The 22,638-nt window shown below is 45.6% G+C and overlaps 1 protein-coding gene across 6 annotated transcripts in view; it reads left to right on the top strand.

Annotated features, from left to right (window-relative positions):
- ATG5 (autophagy related 5) overlaps positions 1-22,638 on the top strand; it is a 121,598-nt gene that overhangs the window by 21,089 nt on the left and 77,871 nt on the right. For all 6 annotated transcript variants that reach the window (XM_073336911.1, XM_073336909.1, XM_073336908.1 and 3 more), the window contains one exon: positions 14,258-14,420. In XM_073336911.1, coding sequence (XP_073193012.1) covers positions 14,258-14,420 — 163 coding nt within the window. The remainder of the gene's footprint in view (positions 1-14,257; positions 14,421-22,638) is intronic.

The raw sequence follows: 22,638 nt of genomic DNA, 5'->3' as shown, positions 1-22,638 counted from the left end.
GCTCTCTCAAGATAGCTAGAGCTATAGAGAGATATGTGCGCACACATACACAGTATAAGTTTTAAGCAATTTAATACTGTACACAGCAATGATGATTGTGAAGTTTGATTGAGGTGGTGGAGTCAGGGTGGAAGAAGGTGGGATATTTCCCAGGGAATGCCTTACTGCTAAATGATGAACTATCCCTCATCTGAGCCCTCAATGGTTAACATGTTGTTAATGTAGCCTCACGCTCTACAAGGCAGCACAAATGGATGGAGGAGACACAGCATGGCAGAAAGAGACAGAGACACACTGTGTGTGTGTGTGAGAGAGACTGACTCACATTTCCCCTTTAAGTTCCCTAACCCCACTCTAAATACACTGCCTTTTTAAGTAGATCATAGAATATCAGGGTTGGAATCAGCAAGTTGAGACAGCAGCTGCTGCCAGCAAGCTCCCTCCATCCTGAGCCCTGTCATGTGGAGATGGGGTACCTGGGGAGGGGGACACCCTGATGTTAGCACCCCTCTTTCTCCCCGCTCTGCACAGCAAGCAGGAGGCTCCCAGGAGCAGCTCCAAGGCAGAGAGCAGGAGCAGCACATGGCAGTGGGGGGCGGGACAGCTGAACTGCCGGCAATTGATAGCAGGGAACTTAAGGGAGCTGATAGAGGCTGCCGGTCCACCCTGGTTCCAAGCCCCCACCAGCTAGCTTCAACGGGCTGCTTTTTCTGCAAGCAATGGGCAAAGCAGGCGGCTGCCAAACAATGTTATAAGGAAGCATTGTGCAACTTTAAATGAGCCTGTTCTCTAACTGATCAGCAACACAACAATGTTAACTGGGACGAGGTTAAGTGAGGAGTTACTGTATCCACAATGACTCCAAGATCTTTCTTGAGTGGTAACCGTTAATTTAGACCCCATCGTTTTATATGTATAGTTGAGATTATGTTTTCCAGTGTGCATTATTTTTCATTTATCAACGTTGAATTTCATCTTCCGTTTTGTTGTCCAGTTATCCAGTTTTGTGAGATCCCTTTGTAACCTCTTCAAAGTCTGCTTTGGACTTGACCTATCTTGAATAGTTTTGTGTCCTCTGCAAATTTTGCCACCTCACTGGTTACCCCTTTTTCCAGATCATTTATGAATATGTTGAACCATACTGGTCCCAGTACATACCCCTGGGGGACACCGCTATTTACCTCTCTTCATTATGAAAACGGACCATTTATTCCTATCCTTCATTTCCTATCTTTTAACCAGGTTCTGATCCATGAGAGGACCTTCCCTCTTATCCCATGATGGCTTACTTTGCTTAAGAGCCTTTGGTGAGGGACCTTGTCAATGGCTTTCTGAAAATCTAAGTTTGCTTTATCCACTGGATCCCCCTTGTCCACATGCTTGTTGACTCCCTCAACAGCCCTAGGCTGTAATTGAAACAGTAGAGGAAAATAGCTTCCTGTAAAGAGATGTGAGTGTGTATATGTGGATTGTATTATTTTGAGAGAACTCTACTACCAGATTAAAATAAATCTTTAGCTTCATTGGTAAGTTTAAAGATTGTATGTATTAGAAATATGGGTTCAATAAAATTTCACAGAAGCAATAATTTGATAGGGAATGAATGGTCTTGCAGTCTGTTATTCATTTCACTCTAGTTGTGTTATGGATGACTTAGTGGATCAACTGTTTTTTTTTTTTTTTTCCTTAGACTGTGTTATCAGTGTGATTTTGTAGTAAGTAATTTTTCAGTCTCTGTGAGGGACTGTTCACATGTTAACAGGTGTTATGTAAAATAGAATTGACAGCTATATTTAGGTGGAACAGAGTATGAAACCAGACTGGGTGAAACTTGTTAGCTGATATGTTTCTGGAACGACTTCATAGAAATAGTAACTCAGTGTTGCTGGTTGTAAGGAAGACACAGTACTGTTTTTTGGCTATATATTGTAAACTATGTACGGTAATTTCATTGGTGTAAATAAAACTTGGAGATGTCTGTTACAGTAAAGATACTGAATGCCAAGAGAAGCCAAACAACTAAACAAAAAACCTTACATTCTGAATTGAAATGTTTCTTGGAACTACTACTTACTGCTCCAGCAACTTTCAGAATTGTATAATCAGAGGCTGACTGACAATTTGGTTACAATTGCCCTAGTTATCTTTATAAAAACAAACACAAAAAACACAACTTACTTAAAAAAGGTTCTTAACAGGGATTAAAAAATCAATATAAGTATGTCCTGAATAGCCAAGTCAGTGAAGACATGCAAAATATTTTTTTTTAAATTTCTGTGACTTGATTTTCACCTGTGTGGACCCTAGCATATGGTGTTTCTCAATGTCATTTGGGCAGGTGATGCCAAATGACATTGAGACTAGAGTATGGGGGACAGTGCCTTTTCCTGAGGTATCGCTGGTCTCCACTGCCTCTTGCAGAAGCTGTAAGTATCTTTATCGAAGGCACCATTATTTTTACAGTCTTTTTTTGTTTTTCAGCATTTTTATTTGTGATTTCCACCCTCTGCTCAGAATACTCTGTGGATGAGCCAGTTAATTCAGAATCATGCAACCACACTTTCTTCTTCTCTTCCTCTTTCCCTAAAAAAGAAAGTTGAGGAAGTGTCTAGAATGTGGGAATCCTTTCCAGTCCTCTGTTGCAGGACTCATGTGCCTGCTGTGTACCCCTGCCAGCCATGCTGTGGGAGATATTGAGGTAGTTATCTACACAGATTGTTGCTGTCCCCAAGGCCTCTTTTTCGAGCTGCAGGAAAAACCTTGAAGACAGGGACCATTGCCTGATTTAACAGGGTTTAGGCATCTTCCTTCCCCTTCTTTCCCGGGGTCCTTATAGATTAACTCCTAGGAAGTTACCTACAAAAGTTGTGCCCTGGGCAGTACAGGGCTCCTTGCCCTCTTTGGTGGTCTCCTGGGACCTTTTTGAAAGACTGACACTCAGATGTGATTTTGTCCTCTTAGACTTCCTCCCAGATGAAATTCAGGGTAAACTGGACTCTGGCATAAAATGTAACTCTGTGCTTCGTTCCACATGTCTATAGAAGGTCTAAATGGGTATGCCCAAAGACTGAAATTACTTGTCCCATCGTGTTCAGACCCTTAAATCTCACTGGTTGAGGGCCAAGTTGGAGATTCCTGTTTTTCATGAAGGTAGGTAAATCCAAAAAAGACCATGGCAGTGCAACATTTTGTTAAGATGCTGGAGATGGTATGTGTCTCCTCTAATGCCTCTGTCCTCCTTTCCAGGACAGAATTCTTCTGTCAACCTAGCTGTGTCTATACCGTGGGTTGGATCAGTTAAACTACAGTGCTCAGGAGTGTGAATGTTTCACCCCCCTGAGTGACATAGCTAGTTCAATCTAAAGTTTAAGTGTAGACCAGAGTTTAGATATGTTGTGGGGGGGGGGGGGGGGGAAGGTGGGAGAGGAGAGGCATTCAGGAGGATTTTTTCTCAAGTCCAGGCTTATAGCTCTGCATAAGCTTTTGAAGATATTCTAGACTCTGTTCTGGAGCAGGTTTCCAAAAAGAAAACTTTGCTCTTCTTTGAGTGCTTGTTCATGTCCATTGCAATCAGGTGTGCGTGCGCTGCATGCATGCCAGCCGGAAGATTTTTCCTTCAGCAGCCTCCATAGGGTCGGTGTGGGAACCTTCATGGCACCTAATATAGGGCCCTGCTGACCCGCCACCCCCTTAGTTCCTTCTTACTGCCGGTGACAGCTAGCTGGAACAGCTATCACTCTTGCATTGCAAGTGCTTTTGACAGTGTCCTCTTCAGTTTTCATAGTTTAAAATAGTGAATTAGTTAGTCATAAGTTAGTTGTTGTAGTTTTTAGGATTTCTTGAGGGTTTCCCCTGCTTCTGGAGTATGCTCCGGTCCCCAGGATTCCAACTATGCGAGGACTGTGGCAAGTTTATGCCAAAGATTGACCCACACTCTTCCTGTCTATGGTGCCTCGGGGAGAGCCATCAGAAGGACACGTGCAGAATCTGCAGGGGATTTCGTCCTAAGATCCTTAAAGACTGGGATCAAAGGCTGAAAATCCTGTGAATGGAAGTGGTACTCCGACTGCAATCTGACTTGGGGTTGGCAGAACCCACACCGAGCACTTCCTCGTTGGTCCGCAATGCTCCAGCGCTGATGGTGTGTGAGTCGACGCCGAGGAAGGACTCTAAAGACTCCCGACACCACCATGGCTCCACCCATAAGCAACCTTCTCTGTCCAGCACCGTTCTCAGTCCCTGGTGCCACAGAAGAAGAAAAGGCTGGATAGGGGTCGCTCTCCCCTTCCAGAGACCAAGGGACCTGCGGCATCGAAACATATTTCGAGCCAGACCACCTCAACTCTCCAGCCTTCCAGGGTATCATTGACTCCTGCCCCGTCTGGGGTACAGTTGAGTCCAAACCCTCCCTGGATTGCCACGGTGGTCACCTCCAGCTCCCCTCAACGCCAGAGGCATTCAAGGCAGCCAAGGACCTCATTTGCCTCATGACGTCGTCCTCCCCGCAGAGGAGAGACAAGTCGCTGGTGACCACGTAGCCCCAGTTCCAATCAAGGGGCAAACCAGCGATGATGGCACGCTGATCCCCATCTCCGGCGCACCTCTGCCCGGCACGGCCCGCCCACGCAGAGGAGTGCACCGGTCCCTGACTTCTTGGCACTGGTCTCTGACAGTCCATGGTCCTCCTACACAGAGATCATGGAGTTGGAGGTGGAATCCAATTGCTCCGATAAGACCAGGAGCAGGAGGTCCAGATCCTGCTGCGACCACCTGCCCTATCTGGCACCATGGCTTCCACAGTGGCAACCCTCGACACAGTGGTCCTTTTGGACACCCTGGGCGTATCACCAGAGCTAAGGACAGATCCAAGGCTCAAGGTCCAGTTCTGTATCAGGGTCCTTTGTGTCCCTGCAGGCACTGCCGGCAGCAGCACCACTGACACCACTGTTGTCTCCTGCAGCTACAGCACCGACACCCCCCCCCCCCCCCCCCCGACAGCGGCACCACTGACAGCTGCATTCTCAGTGCCACAGGTATTGACAATATCAGTGCTGCTGAAATCAACAACTTCGGCACCACCTGCTTCGGCACCGATGTTTCTGCTCCCAGTGGCCGCGGCACCTGGGGGTTCAGCAGTACCGCGAGACACACGAGGCACTGAAGGGAGTGAGCAGGGCCTGCTCCTAGGCCTCTCCTCCTCATCCTCCCCCGATGAAGCTGTGGTGGGGGCATTGATGGCCCCTGCTCTGGAGGATAACTGGATCCTCCAACAACTTTTACGTCGCGTTGCCCAGAACCTGGGCATACAGGTGGAGTAGGTGGTGGAGGAATCTGATCCAGTTGTCAATACCTTTGCACCCTCCTGACTCTCTCGTATCACCTAACCCTTATTAAAGATGATTTCAGAGATGACAAAAACCTTATGGCAGACCCCTGCATCTCTGGCCCCTATGGCCAAGAGGAATGAGAGGTGGTACTTAACCCCTTCTTAGGGGTATGAACATTTATGCAACCCTGACTCTCTGGTGGTTGATGCAGCCAATCAGCAAGAGCGCCAGGGCTATCAGGGCCCTTCCCCTAAGAATAGGGATGCCAAAAGTCTAGACCTTTTCGGCAGGAAGGTCTATTCCACTGGGGGACTACAGCTCCACATTTCAAATCAATAGGCCATCATGAGCAGATACGCACACAACACCTGTGCTGCGATGGCCAAGTTTGCGGAGCTGCTGCTGCAGGACTCTCGCACACAGATTTCTCGGCATTAGTGGAGGAGGGAAAACTGATCTCCTGCGTCCCTACAGGCGGCATTAGACGCCACAGATGCAGCCTCATGTACAATGGCCACAGGGGTTGCAATGAGGAGGAGTTCCTAGTTGCAGGTCTCTGGTCTGCCCCATGAAGTCCAACAAACAATCCAGGACCTCCCCTTCAAGGGTTTGGCCCTTTTTTTCCGATAAAATGGATAAAAGTCTCCATTGTCTGAAGGATTCAAGGGCCACCTTCAGATCTTTGGGACTCGGTACCCCCGTCACTCAATGTAGATGTTTCCGGCTGTAGCCTCCCTCTAGGTTCTACCAAGTTCAGAACTGCCAGGACGCTCCTCATAGGAGGAATAGGAGTGGTAGAAGAAGGCAGCACCCCTTCTCAGCCAGGGCTTGGACCAGCCCAAGCCACCACCTGGCTGTAGACCAGCCTTTTGAGGGTGCAGTGGAGGACGGTATACCAGTTCTGAAACTGGATCCAACCCTACTTACCTTCTCGTCCCAACTATCCCCTTTCTACCGTGCACGGTCCTGTATCACCTTGGACGCTGGGTGCTCCGCATGGTAGAGAGGGGATATTCCATCCAATTCTGTGCCCTCCCACTCTTTCATCTCCCTTCCCCGTCCCTCTTCAGGGACCCATCTCACAAGCAACTCCTTATACAGGAGGTGCCCTCGCTCCTCTCTATCAAGGCAGTGGAAGAGGTTCCTCAGGAGCAATGGGGCAAGGGCTTCTACTCCCGGTATTTCGTAATACGGAAAGCCAAAGCCATCCTGGACCTGCGAGAACTCAACAAGTTCGTCCGAAAACTCAAGTTCTGCATGGTCTCTTTGTCCTCCATTATCCCCTCATTGGATTCAGGAGAGTGATATGCCACCCTCGACTTGAAGGATGCATATTTTCACATAGCAATAATTCCAGCCTACAGAAAATACCTCAGGTTTGTGGTGAACAGCCACTGTCAGTTTACTGTCCTCCCATTCGGCCTGTCAGTGGCATCTCGGGTGTTCACCAAGTGCATGGCAGTCTTGGCGGCGTTCCTGTGCAAGCAGCACGTAGAGGTGTTCCTGTATTTCAACGACTGGCTGATCAAGGGCCGCTTCAGATCTCAAGTGGAGGCACAGGTCGACCTCATAAGAAGGACGTTCGATGAACTGGGTCTCCTTCTAAATGAGGTGAAATCGATGCTGTCCCCTGTATGGAGAATTGAGTTTATAGGGGCAGTGCTAGACTTGACTCGAGCCAGATCATACTTGCCCAGTGACTGAAACCTGGCTTCTGGGAACATCATACCGGGCCTCAGGAATTGTCTGAAGTTTCTAGGACACATGGCAGCTTGTACCTACATAGTACAGCATGCCAGACTCGGGCTTTGCCCCTGTCAGTCATGGCTAGCATCAGTATATCAACCAGTTCAGGAACGCTTTGGACAGTATCATAACCCTGCCTCGCCCGATACTAGACTCCTTCCTGTGGTGGCTTGACCCACAGGTAATATGTGCAGGGGTCCCCTTCACCAGCCCCCAGCCATCCTTCTTATGAGTGACAGACGCGTCAGCTTTGGGATGGGGGACACATGTGGGAGACCTCAGGACACAAGGCCTCTGGACCTTGCTCTGCATATCAGTGTCAAAGAACTGAGAGTGGTGCGCCTAGTGTGCCAGACTTTCAGAGTTTGTATATCAGGGAAATGTGTCTCAATCCTCATGGACAACACCACGGCAATGTTCTGTCTCAACAAATGGGGGTGCATGCTTCTCTCCTCTGTGCCAGGAAGCCCTCAAGCTATGGGACTTCTGTGTAGAGCACTCGATACACCTGCAGGCATCCTACCTTCCTGGGATACGGAATGAGCTGGCGGACCATCTCAGCAGGTCTTTTCACGGCCACAAGTGGTCCCTCCGGCCGGACATAGTGAGCTCAATCTTCCAACACTGGGGCTTTCCCAAATAGACCTGTTCGCCATGCAACGCAACAGGAAGTGTCAATTATTCTGCTCTTTCCTGAGTCACAGCCCAGGCTCCATCGTGGATGCCTTCCTACTTCCATGGGGAGGCCGCCTCCTATACGCGTTCCCACCGATTCCTCTCATTCACAAGGTGCTCCTCAAAATTTGCAGGGAATGAGCCCTGGTGATATTGATAGCTCTGGTCTGGCCACGCCAGCACTGGTACACATCACTCCTGGAAATGTCCTTGGCAACTCCAGTCACCCTACCACTCATCCTGGACCTAATAATGCAGGATCATGGCTGCCTTCGACATCTGAACCTCAAGTCGCTCCACCTCACAGCATGGACACTCCATGGCTGAATGCTGTGAAGCTGTCCTGCTCTGATCAAGTCAGACAAGTTCTCTTCGCCCTTTCACAAGGGCACCGTACCTTGCCAAGTGGAAGAGATTCTCAGTCTGGTTGGAGCAGCATCTTCAGTCTCTGACGCTCGCCTCTGTGCCATTTATACTGGACTCCGTCCTCCATCTTAAGCAGCAGAGATTGTCCATGTTGTCAATAAGGGTTCATTTGGCCGCCATCTCTGCCTTCCATCTGGGTGCAGAGGGGTGCTCAGTCTTCGCGAATCCAATTGTCAGCCATTTCCTTAAAGGTTTTAACAGACTATCTTTGCAAGTACGACAGCCTATCCCATCTTGGGACCTCAATCTGGTCCTTTCCAGACTTATGGGACCACCATATGAGCCATTGGCAATGTGCTCCCTGCTTTATCTCTCATGCAAGGTGGCGTTTCTGGTGGCGATAACCTCCGCTAGGAGAGTGTCTGAGCTCAGGGCCCTTACATCAGAGCCCCCTTACACAGTATTCCATAAGGACAAGGTTCACTCAGATCTCACCCAGCTTTTCTCCCAAGGTTGTCACCCAGTTTCACATCGAGGACATCTTCCTCGTTTTCTACCATAAGCCCCATTCAAGCATCAGGAAGCAGAGGCTTCACTCATTGGATGTCTGCAGAGCGCTAGCCTTCTATATCGAGAGAATGACACTGTTCCAAAAGTCCATCCAGTTATTCGTGGCGGACAGAATGAAAGGTCTCCCTGTCTCATTGGAATGTATCTTGTCATGGATCACGTCATGCATTCGGGAGTGCTATGACTTGGTGTAGGTGCCCGCTCCGTCTATCACCGTGCACTCCACCAGGGCTCAGGCCTCCTCAGCAGCATACCTGGCACAGGTTCCCACCCAGGAAATCTGCACGGTAGCAATGTGGTCCTCTGTACACACTTCCACCACGTACTATGCGATCACGCAGCAGGCCAGAGACTATGCGGCCTTCAGACGAGCAGTGCTCCAATCAGTGGATGACTCTGACCTCACCTCCTGAAGTTAGGCTTTTGAGTCACCTGATTAAAATGGACATGAACAAGCACTCGAAGAAAAAACGGTTACTCACCTTCTCGTAACTGTTGTTCTTTGAGATGTGTTGTTCATGTCCATTCCAATACCCACCCTCCTACCCCTCTGTCGGAGCAGCAGGCAAGAAGGAACTAAGGGGGTGGTGGGTCGGCAGGGCCCTATATTAGGCACTATGAAGGCACGACTCCAGGGGACACCCAGGCCGACCCTACGGACGCTGCTAAGGGAAAAATCTTCTGGCTGGCATGCACACACCTGGTTGAAATGGACATGAACACCACATCTTGAAGAACAACATTTACGAGAAGGTGAGTAATTGTTTTTTTCCTGCCGTTTCCTCTTGATGTCTCAAATCCTGTCTATCCTCATTTAGAGGAATAAGCCTTATTTCTCTGGGTGTAGATTTCTAATCAGCAATTGACCCCAAAGGCTTATATACCAACATCATTCCTTTCAGAAGTCAGACACCAAACCCATGCTGTTCCAGAAACAAAGGAAGTCTGGCAATAGCCTTCTTTTCCTTTATCCCTCCATGTGGTGGGATGGACAGGACAGGACCACTTCTTTCCAGTCTAGTCCTATTATTCTGTGGTTCCACTTACGTCTTTGTGGGAGACTGTCTTTACTTAAACAGTTGATTTTCAAAATACGAACAAATGTCCATGATTTTTCCTTTCTCGTCCTTTTTCGTTGCCTTCAGAGCTGGGCAGGTGAGCAGCTGCTGCTGGCTGAGAGCCCAGTTCTGAAGGTAGCTCTGGCACTCTGCAACAGCACAGAAGTAAGGGTGGCAAGGTATGGTATTTCTACACTTCTCCATTGCTGCTGGCAGTGGCTCTGCCTTCAAAGCTGGGCAGCGCAGAAGTAAGGATGGCATAGTATGGTATTGCGGTAGTAACTGTACCCACCCTACCCCCACACTGACCCTGTCTCCTGGCAGTGTCCTCTATTTGGGAACTTTAAATATGGTATCCTCCCCTCCCCCCGTGGCAGGGCACATGTGGCCCTTCCCCCGTTGCTGTGGGGGAATGGAAACACTTCTGATCTTTGGGACATGCTTGGCCTTGTCAGGAGGAGGCAGCAGCTCTGGGTCTCCCCTTTTGCAGGAACTCAGGTGAAGGGCCTGGCTAGGCTTTTTAATGCTTTCCTGAATCATTGGTGTCTCCAGCGCTATGGTCTGACGGGGCTAAAGCACTGCCCGCCCCCCCACCCCACCTGCCCAGCAGTAGATATCCAGGGACACGGTGGTTTCTGCTGCCAAGAGGTGACTGGGGAGGGAGCTGTGGCCCAGGCCCCTTTTTTGTGAGATTGGGTGGGGGTGGGGAGTTGGTGCCTGAAAATCCCAGCCTGAGGCAGGTCTGATACACCTCCCGCGTCCTCCCAGTAGACTCCTGGCTGGGCTCCTAAGGTTGGGAATGACGGGGTAGTCAAATGTAAGATATATCAAGGAGGCTCTACCCTGGGGCAATCATCCCTCCCATCCCCTTGCACATCTCTCACCACATATTACAAATCCCTCTCCCCTTTATGCTAGCTGAGAAAATAAAATTCTCCTGTTTTCTGCAAAAATACTGGGTTTTTTTAGAAGTGGGGAGCACACATGGGAGATAACTCTCCAAAGTGGAGCGTGGAGCTAAGTTCCCGCTAAGCTGCATGGCCATGCGGCAGGCTATCAAATGCCGCACAGGCAGGGAGAGGCGCCTCTCCCCTGGCCCCAGGCTGCTGCGGTGAGAGAGGCCTGGGGGGAGTCCTCTCTCCCCGGGGCAGCCTGCACCCCAAACCTCTTATCCTTGGCCCCACCCCAGAACCCACACCCCCAGCCAGAGCCCCCTTCCGCACCCTGAACCCCCATCCCCAGCTCCACCCCAGAGCCGTTACTTCCCCACCACACCCTAATCCTCTGCCCCAGCCCTGAGCTCCCTCCCACCCTCCCAACTCCTTGGCCCCACCCCCGCCACACATCTCCTCCATATTGGTACATGTAACAAATTCATTCCACACATGGATATAAAAAATTAGAGGGAATCTTGGTATGCAGCAAAAATAGTTTGGGAACTTCTGACTTAAGACCAATAAGCCATGACCTTTGCCAGTGTCTGGGTCTTTGTCATGAGGAGGAGCTATTTCATAGAACTTCAATCTTTTCCTTCTATTCAACAAACTCATAAAAAGAAGGGAAAATATTATTGACCCTTAAAATAAGAACATAAGAGCCATGTTGGGTCAGACCAATGGACCACCTATCCCAGTATCCTGTCTTCTGGCAGTGGTCAATGCTAGTTGCTTCAAAGGGAAGGAATAGAACAGGACAATCTTCAGTGACCCATCCCCTGTTGTCCAGTCCCAGCATTTGGTAGTGAGAGGCTCAGGGTCTCCCAGAGCATGGAGTTGCATCCCTGACCATCTTAGCTAATAGCCATTGATAGACCTATCCTCCATGAATTTAGCTAATTCTTATCTCATTCAGATAAAGGTCATCACCCCAGTTCATTCAAATCAGCATCTCCAAAGGTGTATTTTGATACTTGTGTCTCTTGAGGTTGAAGGTTACTTCTACTCCCCATCCTGAAAGGGGATGACACATGATTGTCAGAGCTCTGGAGGGGCTTCTTGTGTGTTTCAGAAAGCCTTTGAAACAGCCTTCCCTTTAGGTGCTCCCTTCTTTATCGGGGCCCTTTTCTGTGCCCCATTTCTGAAATCCTGAGTCTCTGTGTGGCTCCTGAGAAGAGTTTCCTCAAGAGCTTGAATTTCTTCAGTAAGGTCTTCAACAGCTTGTTGCATCCTAGAATGAAGAATTAGCATAGCATACTATAGGGTCTGTTCTGTCTTCAGTCTGGTGTGTGGATTGTACAACCTTGTCTAGAGAATCTCTTTCCCAGCAATTCTGGTGTACGTTCAGGAGGGCTTTGTTCAGGATCTTTTCTATGTACCTTTTAGGGCTCTGGGCTCTGCCATTGGTACCTGGAGGAAAGCTGTATGAGGGCTAATTCTTAAGTGACCAGATTTTGCCAAGAGATACTTTAAGGTCCAAGTCAAGTCTCCAGTGCCTCCCTGTAGCCTTAACTTGGTTTTAAGATCCGTTTTTCTCTAACTCACATGAATCCCTCTATTCTGACGTGGAAGCTAGCCACCTTAGTGATCATCTCTTTGACCCTAAGAATTAGGAAGCTTGTGGCATTCTTTTGTAATCTTCCATTCAGGATTTTTCATAAGAAAAAGGTAATCCTTTTGTACCTGCCAGTCTGTCCTTCTAATGTAGTTTAATTCTTCCACCTTAATCAGGACATTTATCTCTCAAACTTCAATCCTCCTCCCTCATCACAGAAAGAAATCCTGTTGCTTTTCATTAACGATAGGGGAGATCATCCAAATTTACTTTTATTGTGCTCAGGAGTTCCAGAAGTATCAAGCTTTGGGTTCTTTTTGGGGGATCTCATAAGGGGAAGAATTTGTCCTGATTTGTCCTGTCTCTCTGGATTGGCTTGTGTATCCAGTGTGCTTACTGTTATGCTGATTTCTGTTAGAAATACAAATGCCTGATGGGCTTGGTCATCACCATCACACTTTAATTCAGTTCAATTTTTTTTTAATCAGTGGACTAGATGCCCACTAACAGGGGCACTATACTCCCTGGGAAAGGAAAAAGTTAAATTATTTTGAAATTTATCACCATTCAGGGGTTTATATGTCTAGTACATTAAGTGTATTGTTTCTCAAGTTGTTAATCTTTTGGATTTGCTAAATAAGTGCAACACATCTAGTATTTGGAAAAACAAGGTTTCACTATAATTTTTTAAAAAGGAAAGATATAGTTACTGGAAATTGCTGTCTTTTTAAAAGTAGTAAACCTTACATCTGTAGTGCTTGAGAGAGTACAATGCACCAGCTTCAGCCACATAAAACCATTAAAGAACCAGTTAACTAATAAATAAATCCTAGCCCTAACAAGTAAAAATAAGGCTGGTAAGGATTTGCACTGTCTTCAGGGGAAAGTACTTGCAGCTGGTGTTGCCTTATCTATAGGGCCCTACCAAATTCATGGTCCATTTTGTTCAATTTCACGGTTATAGGGTTTTAAAAATAGTAAATTTCATTATTTCAGCAAATTAAATCTGAAATTTCACGGTGTTTGTAATTGTAGGAGTCCTGACCCAAAAAGGAGTTGGAAAGTGTCACAAGGTTATTGTAGGAGGGGGTTGCGGTACTGCTACCCTTACTTCTGTACTGCTGCTGGCATTGGCACTGCCTTCAGACCTGGCCAGCTGGAGAGTGGCAGCTGCTGGCTGGGATCCCAGCTCTGAAGGCAGAGCTGCTGTCGGCAGCAGCGCAGAAGGAAGGATGACATGATACGTTATTGCATCCGGCTGTCTAGCTCTGAAGTCAGCGCAGAAATAAGGGTGGCAGTACCATGACGCACCTAAAATAACCTAGCGACCACCACCCTCCCCCCACCACAACTCCCTTTTTGGTCAGGACACTCAATTTGAGAAATGCTGGTCTTCCCTATGGAATCTGTATAATATAGGGTAAAGGCAAACAAAATACCAGATTTCACAGGGGGAGACCAGATTTCGTGGTCCGTGACACGTTTTTCATGACCGTGAATTTGATATGGCCCTACTTATCTATATTGTCATATTACATGTAGTATCTGATACTGTGTGTTGAAAATTTGGTACAATACACCCAAATGGAGGAAATAAAAATGAATGACTGAAAGAAACTGGTAAACTGCCCCATCAGGAAAGATGCTGTTGGGAGGAGATAACTTACAGTATTATCTACCATTGCAGAGAAATGGCCAACATATGATACCAAAGCTTAAAAGGTGTCAAATACTATGCAAGCATTGAAAAATTTCCAATTTGATTATTGGGGGTGTTTTTTCTTCCAAGAGTGAAGCCATGAAATCTGAATGATGCTTTGGTTATAAATCATTTTTTCAAAACTTAAATCTCTTAATTCACAAATAGGTATTGTGACTAAACCTGAAGTCTATAAACTGGATGAGGATTAATGATCTATTTGCTTTGTCTCTGTGCTTGCTGAAAAATAAATATTTTTGTCTATTACTAAGAGATGCGCAATATACTTATTTCTTTTGGTCTGTGTTCTTAAAATTGTTTTGTAGAATTTCCCAGAAAAGGACCTACTGCACTGTCCTTCTAAAGATGTGATTGAAGCTCATTTCATGGCTTGTGTAAAGGAAGCAGATGCCTTAAAGCACAAAAGTCAAGTCATCAATGAGATGCAGAAAAAGGATCATAAACAGCTCTGGATGGGGTTACAGAATGGTAAATACAACATGTCAAATTAAAGAAATTTCGATTTATTAGGATGTTAGAAAAGTTTTTCTTCAAAATCTGAATTATTGTAGCAGGGTCATGTAAAATGCCATTTTCCACACTGTAGTCTAATCAAAGGGCTAAGCAATTTAGTGGAGATTCAACTGTTTTTCATCTCTAGTACCAAGATGCAAGTCTAGCTTGAGATCTTCTGAGAAATAAAACTGGGTTGTGACTCAGTTCACATCACAGAACCACATAATATTTAATGTAGTTTGATGCAACTGCCAGTCTGAACTTGGGAAACACCCAGATCTTAATTAGTATTGAGTATGACTTATCTCTAACCCCCCAAAAAGTGGTGTTCTGGTTTATGGTTTGAGATCATTGCTGGGGCAACAATGGTAAACTTTCATTACAATTTCTGGCATATGAATAATCTTGCCCATTCTCCCACCCCAAATTTAAATTGGGAAATGTTCTTTATCTGCCAGCTAAGCACCTTTATAACTTCATTTCTTACAGGATGTAGATATTTCACTAACTGCTGACTAGATTATGAGAAAAGATTATAGTACTTGTGTAGTAAATGCTTTAAAATATATTTTCATATCTTTTTTGTATGTCTGATTTCTAGAAGATGCCATTGGTTAATATTGGTTAATCTTATACAAGTTATAAACCATTATTCCTGGGGGAATTCTGCACCAAAAAATTAAAAATTGTGTGCACAATATTTTAAAATTCTTCAAAATTCTGCATATTTTATTTTTCAAAATAATACTATATAATCATGCCACTTTCAATTATTTTGGTAACTTATTTCAAAATACCTGTCAGCAACTATGTCTGTAACAATACAGACACACAAAAAAGTTCCCCGAGGAACAGAGAGTTAAAGAACCCCCTGTTTCTCTTCCCCCTTCCTCTCAGAGCCCAGCGGGGGGGTCAGACACTTGCACATCTCTTCCCACCAGAGCCCAGCTGCAGGATCTACCCCAGCCCAGACACCACACCCTCTATTATTCCCCCAGAGCCCAGCCACGCCCCTCTAGCACCCAGCTGCAGGGCCTCATCCAGCCCAGATACCCGCATCCCCAAGCCCCGTAGCCCAGACACTTGCATGTATCCCCTACCCCCACCCCCAGAGTCCAGCTGTAGAGCCTCCCTGCCCAGACGCTTGGACCTCGTCCTTCCCCAGTGCCCAGGCATGCCCTCCCTCAGTTCAGACACCCACACCCCTATCCCCAGAACCCAGGGATTTAGAGGGAGAAACAGCCTGATGCTGGGTCCTGGATTTGTGTGAGTTTCCTGCAGGCAGCCTCCTTCCTTCAGGTGTGCTGAGAACTGCAGCTGCCTAGAAACACCCTTCCCCCCGGCCCATTCACCCTGTGTCTTCTATTTGCAAGCTGGGCTCCTTTGAGTCCAGCAGCCCCTAGTGGTGACCAGCAGCTCTGCAGCCTATTTCTGTGGGAGAAAAAGGAAATTCTGTATGTATTACAGTAATTTCTGCGCAAATTCTGCATGTACAATGGTGCAGAATTCCCGCAGGAGTAAAACCCTTCAAATATGTAAATTTAATGAGTTTAATGTATAAAACACTATACATTACATATGAATATGTAAATCATACCAAAATGCATATTAACTTGAGCAACACAAGGAAAACTCTTGAATGTAAACCAAGTACAGTAAAAGCTCTTTTATCTGGCACTTCACCGATCAGCAAACTCTATAAACCGGCATTTCTGATCCGCACTGAAAGTCCAGTTTATAGTGCGGTTGGTGTGGGGCCGGCAGGGGGCTGGGGCATGGGAGGAGCCGCAAGGTGCATTCTGGGAGGGAGTTTGGGTCCGGGAGAGGGCTTGGAGCAGAGGGTTGGGGCACAGGAGGGGCTTCGGGAGCTGGATGGGGGGGCTCACCTCCAGAGGCTCCCCACAAGCAGCTCCCTGTCCCTGCTGTTGCTGGCAGAGGTGCAGCCAGGTGGCTCTGCAGGCATGCTGCCTCTGTCCCCCCTCTCTGAGTGCTGACTTTGCGGCTCGCAGCCCCTTGGGAGCTGCTGGGGGAGGCGCCTGCAGATGGAGGCAGCGTGCCTGCTTGCAGAGCTGCCTGGCCGTGCCTCCACCACCAGGAGGAGCAGGGATGGGGAGCTGCTGGAAGTGAGCCTAGCCTCCCCCTCATCCGGCACCCCAAACACCTACCCATGCCCCAAGCCCCCTTTCGGACCCAAACTTCCTCCCAGAGCCTGTGTCCCGCAGTCGCTTCCATGCCCCAGCCCCGCACGCATCCCCTGCCCCTGCACTCCAAACCCCTCCCTCTGAGTTAACTGGCATTCTTAATTTGCCAGCACCCCCCGTTTCCCCAGCATGCCCGTTAAAAAAGGTTTTACTGTAAAACTGCATGTTAAGCTTGAGAACCAATAAAGTCAGGAAATTAATTAAGATTTAACATATAAAATGTCAGCCTGAATTTGTGGGGTTTTTTTCCCCTGGTTAATGTCAGTCTGAAATTATTCTGGCCATTTGAAGTAGCTTCTGGCTTGCAAAATAACTAACCTCTGAGTTTGTTAGCCCCAAATACTGTTAGTACTGATGATGTCTTCCCTGGGGAGATGTGATGTTTTGGGTCCCGTAAGGGACAGTGGGAAGATGAAAGAGTCATGATAGTTTGACATTGGTTGGTGGAGGTCTGAGAGATGTAGTTAATATAATTACGTAGATTTGCATCCTGTAATTAGTGGGAAATAGCTTTAAAGTTTGGGTCAGTAAAAAAAAAAAAAAAAAGATTCTGATTAGTTGTGAATATCCATTTTGGTGTAAATGCAGCTAATTGGGTGAGTGACATATTTTTCACATTAACAGTAAATACAGTATTTTAGCTGGCTGAAAACCATATTACTCTTAAAAGTAAAGTATTTTAAAAGGGCAGATTGTCTTGTAAATCAGTAAGAATGCATATTTTCAGAAGTTGTATTTTGAGAAAATGGTTTGCTATACCCATATCCATCAAACGAAATAACAGTATCATCTGTATCGTAAACAACTGTATTAAAGAGAAATGGAATGGAACACTGTGCCTACGTAACGGTTTCTTGTTTTGAGACCGCTAATATTTTCTGGACTCTCAATATTCTTTGGAAATGAAAACTTGTCATTTGTGTGGTTGTCCCAGCACTTAAATACACATAGTAATGCTTTGTGTTGGTAGTTATTTGCTCTTATTTTATGACTAGCTTTATAAAAAGTACAGTGAACGATTTACACAATTACCAAGTGAGTATTAAGGTATATCAGGCATATTAGAGAAAGGAAATAATATGAATGAAAGTCCCTCATTTGACATACGATGATTTTATTCAGGTGCTACAGAATCCTGTAAGGATAGGTCAAGGCATAATTTGATGATCAGTTGTTCTCCATATGCACTGAAGTTAGGACAAGAAGTAGTATGCTTAGTTTGCAGCGAGGGAGATTCAGATTAGATATTAGGAAAAAATTTTAACTATAAAGATAATTAAATACTGGAATAGGTTACCAAGGAAAGTTGTGGAATCCCCATCATAGGAGGATTTAAAGAACAGGTTAGACAAACACCTGTCAAGGACAGTATAGATAATATCTAGTCCTGCCTCAGCCCTAGGGAATGGACTAAATGAACTCTTCAGGTCCCTTTCAGTTCTGCACTTCTATAATTTTTTGATTACTATAAATAATAAATTGGGGAGCGAATGAGCCTATTATAATTTCTCTTGGCACATTCTACTATTACATTTGTCTAGAGGAATCAAATGATCATATTCTACAAGTGAAATAAGGTTTGTTTTAGTGCCCTCTTAACTGAATTTATTCTCTAGCAATAGGCCCAGTTAAGTGCTGGGACTGTTTAGGACAGTGCTAGTTATAGATTCTACTATTGCTATAATGGTTTAAAAAAATCAGTTGCAAAATGTCATCTTAGCTAAAATAAAGCTTGCTAGCTACTTGTTAGAGTATGGCTTAAGAAGCATGTAGCTCAGTTATAAGTGTAACATAAGTTAGGTTTCATTGTAACTGCATGTATCTTTAAGGGATAAACCAAAAATTGGTGTTTATCAGTTATAGTGAACCAGAACTGTACTACATATATTTGGGAATGATGATCTTAAGACAGGAGTTTGCCTAGTAAGGTTGGTTTTGTACAGGTTTCACTGTATTTCGTGAGAAACAGCACCTGGGGAACCTGATATCTACATGAGAAGTTTAACAAGCTTTTGAATACTTTCAAATGCTAATTTTAATGTCTCAGCTCTCCGTAAAAGAGAAATAAGAAAAGCTTGTGAAACTAAGAAAACTCTTTTTAAGACATGCTGTACCTTTCAGTATGTTTTTATAGGCTTTCGTTTTAGATGTAATGATTTTAAACCTCTCTGAAACAAAGTTTATGACCACAAAAAAAGAAAAGAAAGTATCATTTGTGATAACTGCTTTATTATACCTTATGAGACACATCTGCAGATTGTTTTTCTATGAAACTTCAAGTAATTTTCTTCATATCTTAAACAAAAATAATGGTAGTTACATTTTTAAGTACTACTAGCATAAACAACTCTGAATCAAACTTACTGGATGGCTTAAGACGTTAAACTTGTGATTTTTTTTTTTGTAAATAGCAAGTTTGCATAATTTTCTGATGTCAGAAGGGACAATCAATATTACAAATATTATAAATTAGTTTGGGTCGGTCTTTCTAACTGAACTGCAGTTGCCTTGTCTGGTTGCATGGGTAACTTTCCAGCAACACTCTCTGTAGACCTAGTGTCCCTTAAGGGACGAGCAGTAACAGTAGATTTATGGCAAATCTTGTGTTAGGGTTGCCTGACCTGGTGTCCTGTCATTCTTCAGTCCCTTTGGTTGGCCTACTGATCAGCCACCAAATCAAGGAAGAGGTCAGGTCTCTGCCCATCCATTTGTGGTGATCTCATTTATCCTTTCAACATCATTAAAGGCCTATTTCTAAGTTGGTGTTCCTCAACTAGAGGGTTGGGACATGCGTGTGAGCCATACTAGTCCAGGATGCAGGGGAGAAGATGAACAGGACAGAGGAGAGAAACTTTGTGGGAGCAAAGAGGAAAAGCTGAATCAAAGACCCATGAGAGTGTTTTGATGACAAAGCTGTATCTCTGTTTCTAATTACAGGGAAATTTCTTATTGCTGTCCTTGCATCTGAGTCACTTTATTGTTCCATCATTATGATGGATCAAGGAGGCCTGACAGGTTGTTGTGTTTTTTTTGGTGTGGGTAGGGATTGGTTTAAGTTTTTTGGCTTGTTTTTTACATTAGAAATTCAGGTCTTGTCTATAGTGAAATGATGTCACAGGATCAAGAAAGTGAAAGCTGAACAACTTAAGAGGGGAAATTATTTTTAATTGAACTGTTCAAAACTTTATCAAAAACTATTAGTAACAGAAGTTGTAAGTGTTAAAGGAAGTCTCGGTTAAAGATTCAGCACACCTGCTTTTTATTTGATGTAAGAGCTCATAAGTAAGGCTATGTTTTAGTCATGGGTATTTTTAGTAAAAGTCATGGACAGGTCATGGGCTGTAAACAAAAATTCAGAGCCTGTGACCTGTCCATGATTTGTACTATATATTCCTAACTAAAACTTGGACCTGGGAGCTGTGGATACTCGGGGTGTGGGTGGGGGAGGGGGAAAGACAGCGGTGCAGGGGGTGGCATGCAGTCTGGGACCCCCACTGCAGGAAAAGACAGCGGTGTTGGGGGTGGGGATGGTTGGCGGGGCTGACATGCTTCCTACCTGGCTCCCCGGGAGCGGCCAGCATGCCCCTGCAGCTCCTAGGAGGAGGGAAGGCCAGGGAGGCTCTACATGCTGCCCCTGCCACAAGCGCCGGCTTCGCAGCTCCCATTGGCTGGGAACCGCAGCCAATGGGAGCTGAAAGGGCAGTGGAGCCCCCAGCTGTTCCACCTAGGAGCTGTAGGGACATGCTGGCTGCTTCCAGGGAGTCCCCCTGAGGTAAGCGCCGCGTCAGACCCCAACCTCCTGCCCCAGCCTTGAGTCCCCTCCCACACCCAAACTACTGCTTCTGCTGTTGGAGAGGGGCATGATGGCCTGAGACTGCCTCAGGAGCAGCTGGCATGGCTGACCCAGGGGCAGCCCCAGAGCCAGCCATGCCAGCTGCTGCAGAAGTCATGGAGGTCACAGAAAGTCATGGAATCCATGACCTCCATGACAGACACGCAGCTGTACTCAGAAGATACATGCTCTGAAACGTTCATGGGTTCGTCAAGCAAAACCAGTGAAGACCAGACTTTGTTTCTGATACTTGAAGTAGAAAATAAGCAGCAGAAGCTTTTGTTAAAAAAAACTTGTAAGGCCGCCTTTTTATATATTATAGAAGATAAAAGGCACATTTTTTGCTTAAAAATATTCCCCATAAATTCTCTTTAATACCTCTTTCTATTGAGGTGCTTACAGGAAGTTGGACAGCTAAGAGAGAGATTACTTTCATCTAAAAAAAACTACTCTATGCTACTTTTTTACATCCTTACGCTCTCAACCCCATCCTACTGTTTGTTCTGGGTCATGTCTAAAATATTTTAAGGTACATTCTTAAGGCATTGTAAAACAATAAATAGGAATAGCTAGGATCTTGCATTGAGGTAGCACTTCAGGATTGCATTGTGCTGAATATACACGACACACAGGGCTTAACAAAAGATTGTTAATATACATTATTGTACTGCTAGAAACACTTATTAGCTGTGCTCCTACAATATATTTAATTGTAAATTTTGTTATAAAGTCAGAGTTGACCAGCACATTTTGACAATGAGGAACAGATCACCCTAATCTCAAATGGGGTTTTGTAACCTAAACAAAAGTTGTCTGTTTTAAATTAGTAAAGCAGATAATATTTATTTGGAAAATTGTCAGGGGTTCTGTATGAGAACAAGTGAATGGGAGGGTAACAAGTTCTTTAATCATTAAACCATCTTTCTTCTCACCATCCAGCTCGCATAGCTCTGTCAAAATTTGAATAGTATTTTTCTCTGTTGGTAGGAATTTGGGTAAACTTGGGACAGGGCTAAGTTATTTCCTTGTTTTTCGGGAATGGAAACATACATCTGTCAGAGCAAGTTACATTAGAGAAGGAAACTGTTTTTTAGTTTGTTTTCCCTTTCTAACTTGCTATTTTTGTGTCCAATATAAAACAAAAAACACCAAACAAATGCATATTTTCAGAATTTTGGATACACCTCCACTGCTGAAAGTGGTGTTTCTTTCCCACATCTCTTTGTCTGTAAAATGTCTATTGCAGTCTCGGGAGCTTTACTTAGAATTTCTCCTCGCTTTGACCCTGTTTATTCTGAAGTCCTTATTCATTCCTTAAGGGCTTCCTTTCTTGGTGCCTGCATTCTCCCTTCCTTATCCTCCTAAATCTTTATGCTTCAGAGTGTTCAGAATGCTATGTTCAGACTATTCTCTCCCATCAGGAAATGGAACCAGATTGGTGATGGGAAAATAGAAGCATTCTGTCATCTCGAAATCAATTTCAGAATCTCTCTCTGTTGCTTATAACTTACTCCATCGTAATTTTGAGTTTGCAGCCATCTTTCTTTCAGTCTTGGCTTCTTCTGTTCCCTCCCTGCACCTAAAATCAGTTGGTCTGTCCCAGACATGGCAATAAGACTCAAGGGGAGGAAGAGACTCTACAGATAGTCCTGTCTGAAGATTTTATCCGAGCTTCTAGTGGGCCCAGGGTGAGATGTGGTGCTTTTTTCCTTTTCTACCTTCAAGAACCCGCCTGCCCAAGTGTTCACTCTAGCACATACCTCACTATTAGTCTAATGTTTAAAATGTTACTGAATGTTGATTAGCTCTATGGCTAATTACCATGAATGCATAGCTGGTTCCACATTATGGACTGCATTTGACCACTTATAGCATGTGTTGTGTCCTTCTAGAGCAGGGGTGGGCAAACGTTTTGGCCTGAGGGCCACATCAGGTTTCCGAAATTGTATGGAGGGCTGGTTAGGGGAGTCTGTGCCTTCCCAAACAGCCAGGCGTGGCCTGCCCTCACGTCCTATCCGACCCCACTCCCCTGCTTCTCACCCACTGTTCCCCCCCCCCCGCGGGACTCCTGACCCATCCACCCTCCCCCTGCTTCCTGTCTCCCGACCAAACCCTGGACCCCCCACTAATGACTGCCCCTCCACTGCCCCATCCAACC

The sequence above is a fragment of the Lepidochelys kempii genome, chromosome 3, assembly GCF_965140265.1.
Source record: "Lepidochelys kempii isolate rLepKem1 chromosome 3, rLepKem1.hap2, whole genome shotgun sequence".
Lineage (NCBI taxonomy): Eukaryota > Metazoa > Chordata > Testudines > Cheloniidae > Lepidochelys > Lepidochelys kempii.
This window is presented reverse-complemented; position numbering and strand designations above follow the sequence as displayed.